This window comes from Typopeltis vanoorti, chromosome 2 (genome assembly GCF_054136105.1).
Source record: "Typopeltis vanoorti isolate ZY-2024b chromosome 2, IOZ_Tvanoo_1.0, whole genome shotgun sequence".
NCBI classification, from domain to species: domain Eukaryota; kingdom Metazoa; phylum Arthropoda; class Arachnida; order Uropygi; family Thelyphonidae; genus Typopeltis; species Typopeltis vanoorti.
Window position 1 is genome coordinate 65,712,335 of NC_143550.1, and position 16,538 is coordinate 65,728,872.

The 16,538-nt window shown below is 35.5% G+C and overlaps 1 protein-coding gene across 1 annotated transcript in view; it reads left to right on the forward strand.

Moving 5' to 3' along the window:
• The window catches only part of LOC150109123 (catalase-like), a 147,347-nt gene that overhangs the window by 100,684 nt on the left and 30,125 nt on the right, over positions 1–16,538 (forward strand). Inside the window, exons 6-8 of the mRNA XM_090405697.1 lie at positions 1,353–1,544; positions 8,825–8,977; positions 9,072–9,210. Coding sequence (XP_090261823.1) covers positions 1,353–1,544; positions 8,825–8,977; positions 9,072–9,210 — 484 coding nt within the window. The remainder of the gene's footprint in view (positions 1–1,352; positions 1,545–8,824; positions 8,978–9,071; positions 9,211–16,538) is intronic.

A 16,538-nucleotide genomic window follows, 5' to 3' on the forward strand; every position in this document is an offset into this window, starting at 1 on the left:
ATTTTTACCAACTTTGCAGCAAAATTTTGCACGCACACGTTCTTCAAGCTCTTTCATTGTCACTAATCCAATGAACAGCTTGTGCATGTGCTCACTTAAGTGGATGTAACTCGATGACTCATGCTCATAAAGAATGGAGCAAATGGCAGTTTGTTGTCAAATCTACTGCTAGGTGTGCTCTCTGTGCCGATTGGCATGCTATTTAAAATTTTTTTTTTTTTTTTTTTTTTTTTTTTTTTTTTTTTTTTTGAACATGCTTTGTATTTGTGCTTCTAATAGCCAGGTCTCACTAATGCCTATGATATGAGGTCACAATACATCAACCAAGGCAACAACTGTACTCTTTTGTTTTTGATACTCCTAGCATTCATGTACAAACAATAATTTACCTGGATGCTCTTTTGTATACTTCTGTGGTCTGCATGACACAGTTTGACAACTTGAAGATCTCTGTTTTCTTATCTAGCTCCTTACTTATGTAGACATCTTTACACATGCTTGATGGTCTGAAATGGACGAACTCAGAATCATTTGCACTTCATAGTTATTTCCATAATAATAACTATTCTCATCATTAACACAGTTACTTAACATTGTTGCTCTTACACACAGATTCTCATGATTCCTCCCATCACAATTCGGTTTCCGTGACTCTGTGTTAGGTCTCATATTAGTTAATAATTTTTCAAGACTCCTGATGCCAAACACATTCAAGTATAGGCATTCTTAACAAATTCAATCTTTCCTCAAACTCATTCCACACATCCAAAAGCTTGCATCCTTTTCTTCTACAGAGCCTACATATTGAATTGTTAGTTAGTGAGACCAAAAATTTTGGAGTAATAATGAACACGAGGTTCAGATTTGTCCCTACCTCTTTGGCATCTAGATAATCATCTTGATTCAAGAAAACTTCTGCAAGAAAATTGACCTACATTTTTCTCCAGTTCCTGCATTGATGATATAGATATCAGGGATTACATAAATTAAGTGCACTGGGATTAAAGTTTATGTTAGGTGGTGTGATTTGTTGTTTGTCTCTTTCTTGAACTAAGATATTTTATGTAGTTGGTTGGCTAATGAGTTAGGGTGTTGACTGATGTCTGGTATGATATCATGTAACTATACCTTGTTATCTAACCAGAAAATCTATTTTCTGATAATCATGAAATTGAGAAATTACTATATTTTATTTAAAAAAGGATAAAAACAATCTTACCTGTTAGCAAACTGATGTTTGAAAAGAAGTTTTCAAAGTAACTTACGTTTTTTTTTTTTTTTAAATGAACATTTAATTTTGATGTGCAATAGAATGTGTGGCTAACTTTATAAATATTTTATTTTATATTTAGACAGACCAAGGAATCAAAAATATTCTTGCAGACAAAGCAGGTCAATTATCTGGCAGCGATCCTGATTACAGTATTAGAGACCTTTATAATGCAATTACTGAGGGAAAATATCCATCATGGTCATTTTACATACAGATAATGACTTTTGCTGAAGCTGAAAAATTTCGTTGGAATCCATTTGATTTGACCAAGGTAATTATTATGCATTAAATTTTTAGGTAAAAATGTATAGAGTGTAGTATAGAGCGTGGACTTATTTTACACATAACACTATAATTACATTTTTGTTTCCCTAAAATTATTGCCTCCTATTACCAACTTATACGTGGATGGTCTGAAAACTTCTTGGCCTCAACCATAAATGGCAACTATCGGCAAGATTTTTTTTCTAAGTTGGTACATATGTCATAAGCATCGATGTGAAATTGCAAGTCATTCTATCAAGTAGTTTTTTTATACAGGTGTTGGAAGCCAAAGTGTTGTCTGTATTGCTTGAAATGGATAAAATTGAGCATCGTGCAGTTATTAAATTCTTTGTAAAAGAAGGTTTAACGCCAAAAGAAATTCATTCGAAGTTCATAAAAGTTTATGGGCACTCTTCTCCTTTGTTTTCAACAATTAAGAAATGGGCTGCCGAGTTTAAACATGACCATACCAGCCTTGAAGATGATCCAAGTGAAGGACATCCAGAAAGTGTAACAACACCAGAAATCATTGATCACTGCATGATATGGTATTGGATGACTGGCGATTCAAAGTGCATGAAATTGCTGAGACTATTGGCATTTTAAAAGAATGTATAGGATACATTTTGCATGAAGAATTGCAAATGAAACGTTTTGTGCAAGATGGGCACTGTGCAGTTCAAAAGCACACTTGCATGAAAATCTCTGAACAGTGCTTGGAGCATTTTAATAAGAATTAAACTGATTTTGTGTGTCACGTTATTACTATGGATGAGACTTGGATTCACCATTACACACCAGAATCCAAACAGCAGTCAAAACAGTGGACAGAATCTGGTTGTTCAGCGCCAAAGAAGACAAGGTCATGGCATCGGTGTTTTGGGATGCTAAATACATTTTGTTTATTAATTATCTTGAAAAGGGTAAAACAATAACCAGGGAATATTATTCCAATCTTTTAACCAGACTAGATGAAAAAATTTGTGAGAAAAGACCCGGTTTGCAGAAGAAAAAAATCATCTTTTATTAGGCAATGCACCTCCCCACAAAGGTGTTTTGAGAATGGGAAAATTAAAGGATCTGCACTATGGATTGTTGAAACATCCACCCTATTCTCCAGATTTGGCTCCATCTGACTTCTATCTCTTCTCAAAACTAAAATTATTCCTTGCTTGTCAGCATTTTTCTTTGAATCAAGAAGTAATTGCAGCTATAGAGGTGTATTTTGCAGATCTTACTGAGAACCACTACAGGGACGGGATAATGCCACTGGAGCATTGCTGGAATAAATACATTAGTCTTAAGAGAGATTCGTCGTCGTCCGGTAGCATCTTCTAGGAAGAGGGTTGCAGCAGATGAGCAGCTCTTCTCCATTTCTCTCTGTCTGTCGCTTCCATCATTCTTAAACCAGTCCATTCCACGATGTCATTACACCACTCTCTAGTTGGTCTTCCACGTCTTCTCTTCCCCTCAACTTTCCCTTGTAATATAGTTCTTGTCAGGTGTCCCGAAGAACCTCTCAGAAGATGTCCTGCAAATCTGGTCTTTCTTTGCATAACATTCTTTAGCAGTGTTCTTTCCATCCCAACTCGTCTTAAAACTTCTTGATTTGATATTCTCTCTGTATAGATAAACTTTTCCATCTTTCTATAACACCGCATTTCCAATGCATTAATTCTTTCCATATCTCTCTTTCTGAGTGTCCAGATTCACTTCCATAACTGGCAATACTCCAAACTGTTGCTTTAATTATTCCAATTCTAACGCCTATTTTAGTGTTTAAAATTCTCTTCATTTCCATAAATGCCGATTTAGCTCTGCCTATTCTATTTCTAATGTCCAACTCTGAAGTTCCTTTCTCTGAGATCCAGCTACCTAAATATTAAAATCTTTCCACTTCTTCTAAAATCTTTCCTCCACATCTTATTTTTACATTATCTCCTATTTTTCTACCCATTATCATTATCTTGGTCTTTTTTGTGTTAATTCTTAGTCCATACTCTTTACAAGAGTTTTCAATTCTTTGAATAATTTGTTGTAACCCATTTTCACTTTCTGCCATCATCACTACATCATCCGCATATCTTAAATTATTAATGATTCTTCTGTTTATTTTTATTCCTTCTTCATCCTCAAGTGCCTCTCTAAACATTTGTTCACTATAAAAGTTAAACATTAATGGTGATAACTTGCATCCTTGTCTGACTCCTCTCTCCACCGGGAATTCTCCTGTTTCCTCTCCATTTACACATACTGACGCTATTTGTGACCAATATAATCTCTTTAAAATTTCCAAGTCATAAGAGTCAATATCAGTATTTTCTAGAATGTCAAAAAGCCTTTCATGTTTCACTGTATTAAATGCCTTTTCAAAATCTAGAAATCCCAAAAACAACTTTCCACCATGGTTTAGTGTTTTCTCCCCAATAATTCTTAGACAAGTTATAGCCTCTCTAGTTCCTCTGTTGGTTCTGAATCCAAACTGTTCCTCATTCATTTCTTTTTCTATTTTATTCCTAATACTCTCTAAAATTATTTGCACCAGAATTTTTGCTGTGTGAGTTATAAGACTTATTGTTCTAAAATTGTTATAGTCTAAAACTCCCGTCTTTTTTGGAATGGGGATAAAAATTGATCTTCTAAACTCCTCTGGTAATTCTTGTCCTTCATAAATTCCATTAATAATTTGCCATAACACTTCCATACCTTTTTCACCTAGATTCCTTATAAGTTCTATCTGTATACCATCTATTCCAGGCGATTTTCCTTCTTTCATCTTTCGAATTGCTAGATTCAATTCCTACCTCATGATGCAATGCACAGTCTCTGCCCACTATGTTCTTTCCTTTGATTTTCTCCTCTTTCCCTGTCTTCATAAAGTTTACTTACATATTCTTCCCATCTCTGTAATATCTTCTCTTTTTCTATCAGAATTTCACCTCTTTCATTCTTGATTGCTCCAGTCCTTAGCATCTTCCTCCTTCCTGTCATCATATTAATGTTTTTATAAACACCTTTTATGTTCTTTCTTTCTGCCTTTGCTGTTGTATCTTTACTTATTTCATCTAACCACTCTTCCTTTTTCCTTCTTATCTCTCTTTGTATCTCCCTACTCAAGTCTTTATACTGTTTTTTTTTTCTCCCCTGTTTTACTATTAACTAACTTTCTTCTTTTCGTTATTTTCCTCAAAATATTTTCTGTCATCCGTGGTTTTTTTCTTTTCTCTCTTTCCTCTTCTTTTTTGACTAAATGCAATTCTGTAGCAGTAATTATGCTTTCCTTCAGAATCTTCCATTTTTCACTTGCATCATCATTTTCTGGTATATTTCTCTCGTTCATTTCTTCCTCTACTTTCTTTGAGAATTCATTCGCCGTACTTGGTATCTTCAGCCGCTCCATGTTCCATGATTTGTTCCATTTCCCTGTAGTTACCTTTTTTAGATTAATCCTTATCTTAGTTGACAACAATAGTGATCTGTATCACAGTCTGCTTCTGGATATGTTGTCACATCTTTTATAATGTTTCTATATCTTTTGTCTATATCTTAAGGGAGACTATATTGAAAAATAAAAATAATTTCGAAATTATGAATTCGTTTTTTCATTGTTATGCTGAGAACTTTTCAGACCACCGACTTACATGAAAAATTTGAGGAAGTAGCTATAGCACAGGCAACCTTAAAACCAAATATCTGATGGAGAGAGAGAGAGAGATGACGATAACATCTTTATTATTCGGTAACATACCCACAAAGACCTTGAAGATTTTGTATATTTCCTGAATAATCACCATCCGGAAATCAAATTCATAAAAGGATGGAAAATTAACATTCCTAGACATCCTCATCACCAAAAACATCACTGGAGGATTATCATTAGACGTTCACAGGAAATAAACTCACACAGGCAGATATCTACAGGCAAGCTCATTTCATCACCCTCAACCAAAATAAGTATAATCAAAACCTTGAAAAATAGAGCTATAAATATACTGAAAGATGATGAAATTAAAAGAAACGAACTTCAAATTATATTTAATGAGTTCCTCCTGAATGGCTACTCAAAAAAGGTACTAAAGAATCTTATTTTCTAGTGAACTATTCCATAATAACCCTGAAATTAATTACAAAGTGCTTAAAGAAAAATAGTTCAAATCTTAAAATCATTATTCAACATCAGAACAATCTTCAAACCAGTTAACACCTTACTTCGTAAGGTGTTAACTGGTTTTCCTATGTTCCCCTAAAGACAAAGTTCCATTTTATAAACATCCTGGAGTGTATAAGATTCTGTGTTCTTGTGGAAAGAACAATGCAGAGACTGCACGCAATATCCCTAATGATACATGTGATTAAACTATCATTTCGGTCTTCTCAGTTTATAGAAATAGTGTCTGTTGGGAAACATTTGGTTTTTTTACTTGCGTCATAACCTCTTGAAGATGCTGTCAGCCATATAGACAGGGAAAACTAGTTATTTATTATTCATACACATTTACTCATAGTTTACTCGTACCTACAGCTCTATTATCCATCTTATATTTTGTATCTGTGTTATTGCAGTAGTGTCTGAATGATGTTTTAGCGCCATGCTTCACATCCTTGTTATGATTGATGGCTGAGCATAGTATAGTCAGTAAGGTGGTTAAGGTTGTTTTCTTTTTCTCTGAGATTGAAGACATCTAATAAGTGCTCAGTTGCCCTTTTTCCAATTTGTTATCACCCCCCCCCCTCCTCTTTCATGTAAGAGACACATGTTTGTGGTGGAGGGGACCTAACAGTAATGGTATTGGCTTTTTTCATTCTTCTTCTTCTTCTTTTTTTTTTTTTTTTGTATTTTAGTTAATTTTCTTTGCTCTATTCCTATGTGTCTTTTACTATCCTATCTTTCAGACCACCATCATTGGACCTCTCCATGTGAGCCACCTGTTTGTGGTGGAGGGGACCTCCCAGCGATGGTACTGGCCCCTTTTCATTCTTCCTCTTTTTCTTTGCTTTTCTTCCCATATACTTCATTCTACTTCTCTTGAGTCTTTTTATTACCCTATTTACAAGACTACCATCACTAGTATCCATTGCCTTGTCACCGTGTTGACCTTACGGTATAACCTGTGGACATCCAGAAAAGGGAATCCTGGTAGCCATGCACTACTTTGGCCCTGCTTTGGCAAGATGGGCAGTCCTGGATAGCCCAGCCAGGACCATTCAGCTAGTGGGCTTGCCTGCAAGGGTGTGGGGACAGGGCAAAGGCTTGCTGTGGTGCCTGTATAGCGTTCAGGGTAACCCTTGCACCCCCACTCTTGAGTGCAGTCATTGCTTGCCAGAGAGTGGGCATCCATGTGTGGCTCTGTGGTGGGTGTGGAGCTCTGATGCTGAACAAAAAAAACTACTCAAGTAGGAATCCATCATCCTCAAATGTTCTGGGATCCTTAACAGAGCCCCAACCAGGTAATGACACCATTGATATACCATCGGTATATCTATGACAGAAGTAAGAAACAAAAGATGTGATACCAGCACAAATGTACTAACTTATTTGAACATTCATGTAACAGGGGGAAAAGCCAATAGGAAAAATGTCACCATTTTTCATTCAAAAGGGTCTTGAAGCACTGGCAAGTTCTCCCAAAACACTCAAAAATTTATGCCTTGGGGGATATCCTCATAAAAACATGTCAGCAACAATCTGAGAAAATACTCAGAGCAGTATTCATGGATGGAATTCCAATAACAGCCACACCCCACAAAACACTTAATTCCTCTAGAGGGGTGATCCCAGAATGGGACCTCCTAGATGTTCCTGATGAGGAGATATGTCTAGAAATGAAAGATCAAGGGGCAACAGGTATGAGGTGCATCCGGATCCATATGGATAGTTGCCTGGTTCCAACCAGAAATATCATCATTACTTTTGACACTTCAAATCCTCCAACATCTGTAAAAGTGGGGTACCTCAGTTTTCCTCTCAGATTATACATCCCTAATCCATTAAGATGCTGCAAGCGTCAGAAATATGGACATACCCAAACTGCTTGTCATTGTGCTGTCATCTGTGCCTGATATGGTAGTAAAGAGCATGAAAACAAATCTTGTCATGCAAAGAAAGCCAAATGTATAAATTGCCAGGAAGATCATCTAGCATACTCCTGTGCATGTCAGAAATGGAAAGACGAAAAAGAAATACAAAAAGTAAAAACAGAACAAAATATATCATACCAAGATGCAAAAAGGAAATTACTCACTACTACTCCCACTCTGAGATCCTATTATGCCAAGAAGGTAACAGTAAAGAAAGTGTCACCAATAACTCATGCCTATTCCACTATTTGACATTTTCACCATACATGACTTTAATCATCGTGACTGTTTCTCTCTTGAGCACATCAACCGCACAATGTACAGTCCTACTCCAGAAATGGTGCCTTTTGAGGAGAACGAACTTATTAAAAAAATTATGACAAGGTTGTAATTTAAATGACAAACCACCAGATCCTCCCACAGAAAAAATGGATATATCAGTAATGACAGAAAATAACTCGAATTCACCCAGTAATCATAACACATCCGATGAAGTATTGGATTTTCTTTCAGAGGAAGAGATGAACACCAGTTGTACACAAAATCTAATGAGAGATATAAACCTGACAAGGATAAGTCCTTAACTTCCTGAAAATTAGACAAGTCTGTGGAGTCCAAACAATAGGAAAATTTATCCAACGGAATTGCCGTGGGCTTTGCAAGAGTATTGATGATATCAAGCACCTGCTGCAGAAATACAAACCTATTTGTCTCTGCCTGTAGGAAACACATTTAAAACACAATGAGGATCCTGCCCTCAGGAATATTGCTTTAGTATGCAAAGACAGAATCAGAAATGGTCGTGCGCATGGTGGAGTAGCTATACTTGTTGACAACCACACTCCTTTTCATCATATCCAGCTTAATACTGCTCTGGAAGCAGTAGTGATTCATCTATCTGTGTAGGGGTGGAGATGATTTTCATAATCCTTTGTGAGACCACATCCTCGGGATTTATTGGAGGCCTGAAGTGTCTTGAAAAAGTTCCATGGTTGGTTTCTAGAGCAGGATTTTCAGATTTGTAAAAATAAATTTAAAAAAAAATAGAAAAAAAAATTCCATCACAGTGCTGATGTTATTTCAAGTTTATAACCTTTCACATGTAGAAGACACATAAAAAAAAGACTTCCGCGTTGTATGTAATTTAAAACTTTAGATAATTAGTATAGTAATACCAACAATTGATCTGCTATGAATTCACTGTTGTAGGTTTGGCCTCATTCTGAATATCCCTTAATACCAGTTGGGAAGATAGTTTTGAATCGTAATCCTCAGAATTATTTTGCTGAAATCGAACAGATTGCCTTTTGTCCAGCCCATATGATACCTGGTGTTGAGCCAAGCCCTGATAAAATGCTACAGGTGGGTTAGCAAAATCTTTTAATTTTATTAATTATTATTTTTTAAGATCTAAGCAAGTTGGGGTTATTTGATGTGGATTGAATTTGTTCTTTAGGGCCGACTTTTTTCATATAGTGATACTCATCGCCACAGATTAGGAACAAATTATCTACAGATTCCTGTAAATTGTCCCATGAAGTGCTCTGCTCAAAATTACCAAAGAGATGGACCACAATGTGTTAATGATAATCAGAGTAAGTACCATTTCAAAAAATAGTTCTTTGTATAGGTCAAAGTGTGAACTTTCATAAAATGTGTTTGTTTTCATAAAACAGAATCATGATGACATTCTAATGACTGATCAAAGTAACAGCTAATTAGTGTTTGTTTTCATAAAACAAAATCTTGATGACATTCTAATGACTGATTTTAGTGTTTGTTTTCATAAAAGAAAATCTTGATGACATTCTAATGACTGATTTTAGTGTTTGCTTTCATAAAACAAAATCTCGACTACATTCTAATGGCTGACCAAAGTAGCAGCTGATTACAGTAAGTTTCTTTTATACATAAAGAACAAGAGTAGCACTAGGGTTTGCTTTACATCAGGTTTCAAATTCCATATAGTGATGCCGCTCCCATCTTAGGAGGTTTCCATCAGATACCCCCCCCCCCCATCCATTTTCTCACCATATTATTATCATTACACCCTCCATGGAATTGTTCATTGTAGGCGGCTCATTCTACTGACGATGTGTTTATTGTACTGAATCTTAAAATCCTTAACACTCCCTGCATTAACAACATGTTCCAGTAATGTGTTTCATTCACTCACAATTCTCCATGTAAAAAATTTACTCCTTATACCCCTCTTCAACACACTCATACATAACAAATATATTTAGCTAATATATATACATAATATATGTATATATATTAGTATATGTTTATATATACGAAGTATATATACTTATATATATATATATATATATATATATATATATATATATATATATATATGTTTATATATGTTTATTGTAGCTAATATATATACATAATTAGCTACATATATGTGTATATGTATATAAGATTAGCTGCATATGTATACATATATAATATACATAATATATAAGTAGCTAATAATAAACTAGCCATACTGCTCCTTCCTCTTAAAGGTAGGATTGGGAGAAATGAGAATATATGATATCATATCTAATAAGGATAATCTTCCAGGAACTACAACTAGTTCTTCCCTTCTCACCTTCTACTCTTTTTATAATCCCCTCCGGATTATTCTGATAAAACCCCCTCACTAATTTAAATGTCTCTATCATATTATTTCTTTACCTCCTATCCACCAAACTCTGCAATCCACATTCCTTCAACCTCTCTCTCTCCATAGTTAACATTCCAGAGTCCTGATATTGTCTCAGTCACTTGTCTCTGGATCCTCTCCAATGTTTCCATATCACAATGAAAACCAGGTGACCAATTCTGAGCACATTAGTCCAAGTGTGGTCTGACCAGTGCTTCATACAGTGACACACCTGTGTTAAATATTTTATTTTATGGGATTTATTAGTTTGTTACTTGATTATATCCTATCTTATTCAAAACCTTATTCAATTTAATCCTACCGGCTGCTCTATTGTTATGTCGTTGCTTTCTCTATATTTTCTATTCTATATTTATCTATTCTATCTTTCTGTCGCTATTTTACTTCTTCAGATATCGGGCCTAATATACATATATCTAGGATTGTTTCCTCTTCGGATACTGGCGAATTTATATTTTGCTGCGCCAGCCAGTATCCTATAGCAGAAAAGAATCCTTACTCAGGGAGACAATACTAGATTCTGAGGCGTTGTTACACAATGTAGATTCAGATAATTGCAGTCGTGACCTAAATCTATAATTATCTTTTACTTTCTAAATCCTTCCCGCCAAAATAGGTTCTATTTTTATAAGTGGTAGTTTGGAATCATAATCAGGCATGATTCAGGTTTAGGCAAGTATGACATGTTTATTGGAATATCTAAACAGAATACAAAATTTCATACACTCAATTATGACTCAATACTATAGTATGCCCACCATTTGTAGATCTCTGCTTGGCATTTTGCCAAGAATAGTCGATTCAGGTTGAAGGGGAGAAAGAAATGAAGGATGTATGAATTGGTCGCCGACATGTGAATTCATGTGCTTTCTTGTCTGTCGGCGTACTAGTAGTAACTTGATTTTTGTTGTCGTTTTTTTGCATTTTTTTTTATTATTAATTTGTATGATGGATCCAGTACAGTCAACATGTTCTGTTGTTAAACGTTTCAGTAGCTCTTGCAAAAGAATATTGAATAATGCGCTGACATTCTGCGAAAAAGAATCGTTAAAAGGCAGTCTCCTTGTTTCCCCTTTCTCAAGTCATAAAACATGCAAATGCAATTGCGGGCATATCGGGGTCGACTGTTAAAAGAATTCGTAGGGAATCAAAAGGTGAAGGTAAGCCAAAATTTAAATCTCCTAAAAAAAGCGCCAGAGAAAGAAAATCATCAAAACCATAGCTTTGAATGATTTTGATGTGGACGTTATAAGAAGAACTATTCACGAATTTTACGTGGTCAAGAAAAGAGTGCCAACTGTTTCAAAATTGATTCCTTTCTGTGCTTACAGAAAAAATTAATTTTCTTTGAAAAAGAGAAACTTCGAGGAAAATACTTCATGAAATCGGATTTTATTTTAATGCTATTGAATAGTTTTAATGCTATTGCTATATTAATGCTATTGAGTATGTTTGGGCAGAAGTGAAAAATTTCATTCGCCTTTGCAACATAATTGGGGATATTGACATGTCGAAACTTTTTAAGCTTGCAGAACAGGCGATTGAAAGTATTACAGTTCAAAGCTGGGGAAAATATTGCTCTCATGTCACCTCATTGGAAAATATGTATTGGAACAGAGACATTATTATCGAAGAATTATGCAAACCTTTGGTGATCAGTTTAAGTGAAAGTAATGGCGATTCGACACTGATTCAGACGACTATGAAGATTAAAAGGATTTGATAATGGTATTTTTTTTCAATCTTTTTTTTGCATGGGTCTGTTAAAAGAATCACAACAAGTCATAAATAATTATTATTAAAGTGTCTCAGTTCTCTAAGGATATCTAACTTAGATATTCTAAACTGTAAGTTTAGAATATCTAAGTTCATTTGAAAAAAAAATTCAGTTTCTCTGTATAATTATTTTTATTTTATAGAAAACTTTCTTAAAAATAAATTTTGTTAAATTTTTGTTTTATGCTACACCTTTCTTTTAATTTTGTTAATACTCTACGTACATTTTTCCAACTGTTTTTACAAGCAAAATAGTTACACTTTAAAAACTACAATGTTTGTAAAAGAAAATAAATTTTCCGACAATGTAATAATAAACAAACTCATCCCAGCAGATAGATTGATTACCCTATTATTGGAATGGATTCTCCTTTTTGGGACATGTGCATAAGTGTCGAAGGGTCTCTAATCTGTAGGCGAACTATAATTAAAACTCAAGTTAAGAAGTTAACATATTCTAAACTAAATCTAAGGTCATAATGCATGCGAAACACAGTAACTGCATATTGGAATAGATAGGAAATGATATGAAGTTAAGCTAAATTCCTTTCTGTAATGCTATTCATAAAACAATATAAACAAACATTCTAATGTTACTCAGTTACTAAAATCCACAATTCTAATCTCATTAAGTTAATCCTATTACATGCAATACCAAAGGTCTCTTCTAAACAATTCTTCTTACTCTCAAAGGAGGTTAACTTTCTAATTAGAGACTGTCCACAGAGTTCCTTAGAATACTCTCCTTAATTTCACATTTGCAAACAATCTTCTCTCTTCTAATGAATTTTATACACAAAATAGAGTAATTTCACCTTACCAAACTTTTTCTGCATCTTTCAGCACCACATGTACGTCTGGTTACTTCTTGTCTATTGGCTGTCCATACACTAACGTAGGGGTTACACTGTCTTCATTATTTCTGCCGCAAACGGACTTAAATCCTTGCGTTTTCAGGAACAACTCGATGGGACTTCTCAGCGACGGCTTGATTCTGCTAGGACTGGAAATTTTTATCTTATTAACTTTTACGGAATCATTCTCCATTTTGAAGAAAGCCTGCTGTCTGACATCTTATCTTAGCACAGATGCTTCATCTCCTTCCCACCTTTACGTGAACTCCCACTAACTTCTGAGCCACCAAACAGGAAAACGATACGACAAGAGAGAGATCTTCAATATGGCGCTCATCCCCTTATATTCCTCCTTAGAGCACCCTCTTTTTTTTTGGAGTCCCCTTTGCACACGGCCCATATCTTTTCACCCCTTGGGTTCATCCCTTGCTTTTTCCCGACGCTGTTATGCTCGTCTATTCCCAGAATTGCGTCAATATGCGTTCCGCTTATGCTACTGCTGCCAGCATTACGCTGTACACGTGTAGTTTTATACCTTCCAAGAATTATAATTTAGTAACTATTTGGTGACTCACAGTTATTTTACACAGCTTAAGCGAGGCTTAAATTAAGTCAGATTATCCCTCTTTTAAGACATACTCTAAATAAAATCTTAATATGATCACAATAGTTTAAATATATGGTACATGAAATAAAGAATACAAATTTTATACAAAAAATGAAGAAGTTTCGCTTTTGATTTCAGCTGATGTGCAGGTATTTCTCTTCGTTAGTAAGTTTAGTATGTTAGACTCTGAATGAATGATTTCTTTGCAAGATAAAAAGATAAAACAAGATAAAAAGTCCAACAAGAGGCACCTGTTGGACTTTTTATCATAGGCACTACAATATGCAGTCTTTGCAATATACCCTCAACCATCACCTCCAAATCTTGAATATCATCCATTTCCTGCAGTAGAGAAACATCAGTATAGTATACAGCCTTATATTTCTGTACTCCAAAATAAAAACACCTTGCACTTATTAAAACTACAACCATACTCCTTTGTCCAAGTTGTCACAACTTGCTGGTATTGCTCAGAGAGCCAATCACCAAACCTTCTAACCAATATACAGGAAAACCTCACTTAACGCAATTAATTAATCCATCAATTAATGTGCATTAAGTGAATGCAATAAACCATCATTTCTCAAACTGTGGTACATGTACCACTAATGGTACATTATGTTATTTTTGGTAGTACAATTTTTACATAAAATATTTAAATAAATCTTCAGAAAAATGTATTTTAATATTGTAACGAGTAGACTGTTCCAAGAATTTAGCTTAGTGAATTGAATAAAACGAACAAATAAGTTTTATTGCAGTTTTATGTGAATTTTCGGATGCAAAGTCTCATTAGCGTGTCATAAGGGATTTCATATTTAATATTTATTTTGAAACAGTATTTTTGTATATAAAAAAATTATAATAGACAAAGTACATATAACATAAAAAGAGAATCCCAAATAGTTTTTTCGATATGTTGCAAGTAAAAGAAAAAATTAAGAGGGAGATGGCAAATCCCATTTTATTTTATAGCCAGGTACGAAACTCGGGTCGAAATCCATCGACATCCATAGAGTTTCAATGCCGAAAAAACTATCGGTGGAACCAAGTGTAAATGATCACTTGGGTAATACAACATCAGGGCAACTCCATGCAAAGGTGAAGCAAGCTGTGTCACTAACTTTAATATTCTCTCATAATGTAAAACCCAGCTCCTAAGAGATGTATAAATACTGTTTTACATTATGAGAAGAGGTCACTACCCAGACCGGTTTCAACCTTTTTTGAGGTCTCATCAGTGAGTAGGTAGACCTGGAATATCAAGGTTTTAAGTGAACCAAAACTTACATACCTCTACTATTGAATTGCCGAAGTGGTGTGTCTTAGGAGCTGGGTTTTACATTATGAGAGAATATTAAAGTTAGTGACGGAGCTTGCTTCACCTTTGCATGGAGTTGCCCGGTGTTGTATTACCCAAGTGATCATTTACACTTGGTTCTGCCGATAGTTTTTTCGGCATTGAAACTCTATGGATGTCGATGGATTTCGACCTGAGTTTCGTACCCGGCTATAAAATAAAATTCGCTGGTAAAATAGCCTTTCGGCTTATTATCTTCATAAAAGAAAAAATGTTTGTGGCAGATTGATTTTAAAGAATGCTGATGGTAGGGAGGTAACTGAATCAGTTGATATAGTAGAATTATTGAGTGAGCACTTTGCAAGAGTATATCATCCAGGTGGTGACATTGCAGAAAAAATGAAAGAACCAACAGCTTATACGGGAATTGTGGTGAATGAAGTGGAGGTGAATAGTCTATTTCAAAACCTCAATGTCAATTCATCTGCGGGATTGGATGGTATACCAGCTCGTGTCGTACGAGAAGCGGCTAAAGAATTGTCAGTGCCTTTGACCATTTTGTTTAATTTGAGTCTCGAGTCTGGGTTAGTTCCAAGGGGATGGAAAGGGGAAAATAATTCCACTGCATAAAGGAGGTTCCAAGACTGCTGTTGGAAACTACCGGCTGATCAGCATATCAGGAATTGTTGTCAAGATCTTGGAGAAAATAGTCAAGAAGAAAATACAAGATTGGATAGATGAAAATGGGATACTATATGGAGGACAGCATGGTTTTGTGAAGGGTAGATCATGCCTCAGTAACTTGCTCACATTCTATAACACAGTGACGGCTAAACTGGATAAGGGTAGCGGATTTACAGTGATTCTACTGGACCTCACTAAAGTTTTTGATAGGATAACACATGGAGTTCTAATCAGTAAACTGCAGCATATGAGAATGGATATAGGGTTGGTGAGATGGATAAGAGGGTGGTTGATGGAGAGATATCAGAGCGTGGTTTCAGGAGTAGAGTCCAAAAGACGGCCTGTGACTAGTGGTGTGCTGCAAGGTTCTGTTCTTGGACCACTACTGTTTAATTTGTTCATTGACGATATAGGAAAGAATCTGAGAGGAACTGTGCATCTGTTTGCAGATGATGCAACGTTAGGTAGAGCAATAGTGAATGCTCAGGATGTCAAAATTTTGCAGGATGATTTTGGATATTGGAGGACTGGGCTAAGGAGAATGGATGTCAATTTAATGTGGAAAAATGTAAGGTTTTGCATTTTGGGGTGAAAAGATTAGCAGCAGTATATCACATTGGTGGAACTGTACTCCAGGAGATTGACGAGGCCAGGGATTTGGGAGTGTTGGTGGATAGGGAGTTGAAGTTTAGGGGGCACATCGCAAAAGTGGCGAAATCAGCTCATCAAATCACTTGGCTGCTGAAAAACACTTTAACGAGCAGAGACAAACAGGTTATTGTTCCTCTGTATTGAGCCTCGATAAGACTCTATCTAGACTACTGTGCCCAGATATGGGCGCCAGGGTTTCTTCTCGATGGGGAGGAGGTGGAGAGGATCCAGAGACGAGTGACCAAGATGATAGCAAGTCTATGGAATGAACCTTATGAGAACAGGTTGAAGATTTGTGGGTTGCAGAAATTGGTTGATAGACGGAAAAGGGGTGATATGATTGAGACATTCAAATTACTGAAGGGTTTCTATAA